Consider the following 2,573-nt stretch of genomic DNA (forward strand, 5'->3'; position numbering starts at 1 on the left):
AGTAATTTCTTACTGCTAAATTCTGAAAAAACAGAGGTGTTAATTACAGGACCTAAATACTCTTAAACCTAGAAATGCACGTAATAACCTAGAACACTGTCTAACACTTGATGACTGCTCTGTCAATTCTTCGTCATCAGTTAGGAACCTAGGTGTGCTATTTGATAGCAATCTTTCCTTTGAAAGCCACATTTCTAGCATTTGTAAAACTGCATTTTTCCATCTCAAAAATATATCTAAATTATGACCCATGCTCTCAGTGTCAAATGCAGAAATGTTAATTCATACGTTCATGACCTCAAGGTTAGATTATTGTAACGCTTTATTGGGTGGTTGTTTTGCACGCTTAATAAACAAACTCCAGCTGGTCCAAAATGCAGTAGCTAGAGTTCTTACTAGAACCAGGAAGTATGACCATATTAGCCCGGTTCTGTCAGCACCGCACTGGCAACCTATTAAACATCGTATAGATTTTAAAATCTTGCTTATAAAGCTCTGAATGGTTTAGCACCTCAGTATTTGAATGAGCTCTTATTGCATTATAGTCCTCCACGTCCACTGCGTTCTCAAAACTCTGGCAATTTAATAATACCTAGAATATCAAAATCAACTGCGGGTGGCAGATCCTTCTCCTTTTTAGTGCCCAAACTCTGGAATAACCTACCTAACATTGTTCGGGAGGCAGACACATTCTGTCAGTTTAAATATAAATTAAAGACCCATCTCTTTAACCTGGCTTACACATAACACACTAACACATTTCTAATATTCAAATCCGTTAAAGAATTTTTAGGCTGCATTAATTAGGACAACCGGAACCGGGAACACTTCCCATAACACCCGATGTACTTGCTACATCGTTAGAAGAATGGCATCTTCACTAATATGAGTCTGTTTCTTTCTTATTCCGAGGTCACCGTAGCCACCAGATCCAGTCCGTATCCAGTCCAGATGGTGGATCAGCACCTAGAGAGCACTTCTACAGCCCTGAATGACAACTAGATGAGCCCCAGAGACAGATCCCCAGTGAGGACCTTGTCTCCTAGACGGCCACCGGGACAAGACCACATGAACCAGTTGAGTCCTCTGCACAATGTGACATTGCTGCAGCCTGGAATTGAACTGCTGGTTTTGTCTGGCCAGAGGAGAACTGGCCCCCTGACTGAGCCTGGTTTCTCCTAAGGTTTTTTTCTCCATTCTGTCACAGATGGAGTTTTCGGTTCCTTGCCGCTGTCGCCTCTGGCTTGCTTAGTTGGGGGTACTTAATCTCCAGCGATATCGTCGACTTGATTGCACAGACACTATTTAAACTGAACTGAGCTGGATGATGACATCACTGAATTCAATGATGAACTGCCTTTAACTGAAAATGTAGTGTTTACTATGATCATTTTGCATTTTTGACACAATATTTTCCTAATTAATGTTGTACAGTTGCTTTGACACAATCTGTATTGTTAAAAGCGCTATATAAATAAATGTGACTTGACTTGACTTGACCATACTGTATGAATTCACAGGTCAGAGCTCAGTGAAAAACAAAACTTCTTCACATGTGCTTGTGTTTCCTCTCTCCTATGTTTGCATGCCTGCGAATGGAAGTGATTTGTGCAACAGTGGAGTTCAGTGCCACCACAGTCTTAGCTTTCTTGCTTCTAGTCCACTTTTAATAGTCTACAGCATTTGTACAACAGATCATGCAATTTATTTTTTCGAGCAATTGGGGGTTCGCTGCCTTGCTCAAGGGAACCTCAGTCATGGATATTGAGGCTGGAAGACAGCACTGTTCATACACTCCCCCCACCTACATTTCTTGTTGGTACTGAGTATTGAACCCACGACCTATGGGTCACAAGTCAGACTCTCTAACTATTAGGCCACAACTGCCCCAAAATCACTGAACATATCAGATGCATCATGAAAATTCATTCACTTTTGTATCATGACTTTTTAAGTGCTTACTATATATTTTTAGATTTACTTACAGGGTCTCCAAGTGTACCTTTGGCTCCTTTTGGTCCTGGCAAGCCATCTTCACCCTTTAAAAAAAACAACAAACGTAAATTTTCTAAATATTAAGGGTAGCTAAATTTATGAGAATGAGACTTATAAACTATAGAATTAATGCAGCTCAATAAGTTTTGTAAAAGAGCATGATGCATAACCTCTAAACAACAGCAAATAAGAAACTAATTGTCCACATGAAAAGAAAAAAAAAACCCACCTTCATTCCCCTCTGACCATCATTTCCAGGTATACCAGGTATGCCCTGAAAAAAAGATAATCCCATTTTATTAACCAATGTCTTTGCTGCTGACCTTTGACGATCCAGTTCAACCATACTAATAAGCAAAAATTACTATTGTGCTTCGTTGTTTTTTTATTGCTGAAGAGTGTTTCTTCTCCTGCGTTCTACTGTACAGACGTGACGATATTGAAAGCTGAGGTTTATTTGTGGCAGTTTGCACAACTGCATGCTGAAAAGGAGATGCGTGTTGCAGTAGCGTTATAGTATCGGGCTGCCAGACAGCCAGTATATATTTACATGTCTCTTCAACAAGGATATGCATTTA

General features: G+C 39.8%; 1 protein-coding gene across 1 annotated transcript in view; it reads right to left on the reverse strand.

Moving 5' to 3' along the window:
* The window catches only part of LOC107565055 (collagen alpha-1(XXI) chain-like), a 90,854-nt gene that overhangs the window by 32,299 nt on the left and 55,982 nt on the right, over nucleotides 1–2,573 (reverse strand). Inside the window, exons 18-19 of the mRNA XM_016250238.1 lie at nucleotides 2,225–2,269; nucleotides 1,986–2,039 (exon numbers count right to left, since the gene is read on the reverse strand). Of these exons, the coding sequence (XP_016105724.1) occupies nucleotides 1,986–2,039; nucleotides 2,225–2,269 (99 nt within the window). The remainder of the gene's footprint in view (nucleotides 1–1,985; nucleotides 2,040–2,224; nucleotides 2,270–2,573) is intronic.

This window comes from Sinocyclocheilus grahami, unplaced genomic scaffold (genome assembly GCF_001515645.1).
Source record: "Sinocyclocheilus grahami isolate Dianchi unplaced genomic scaffold, SAMN03320097.WGS_v1.1 scaffold978.1, whole genome shotgun sequence".
Classification (NCBI taxonomy): Eukaryota; Metazoa; Chordata; class Actinopteri; order Cypriniformes; family Cyprinidae; genus Sinocyclocheilus; species Sinocyclocheilus grahami.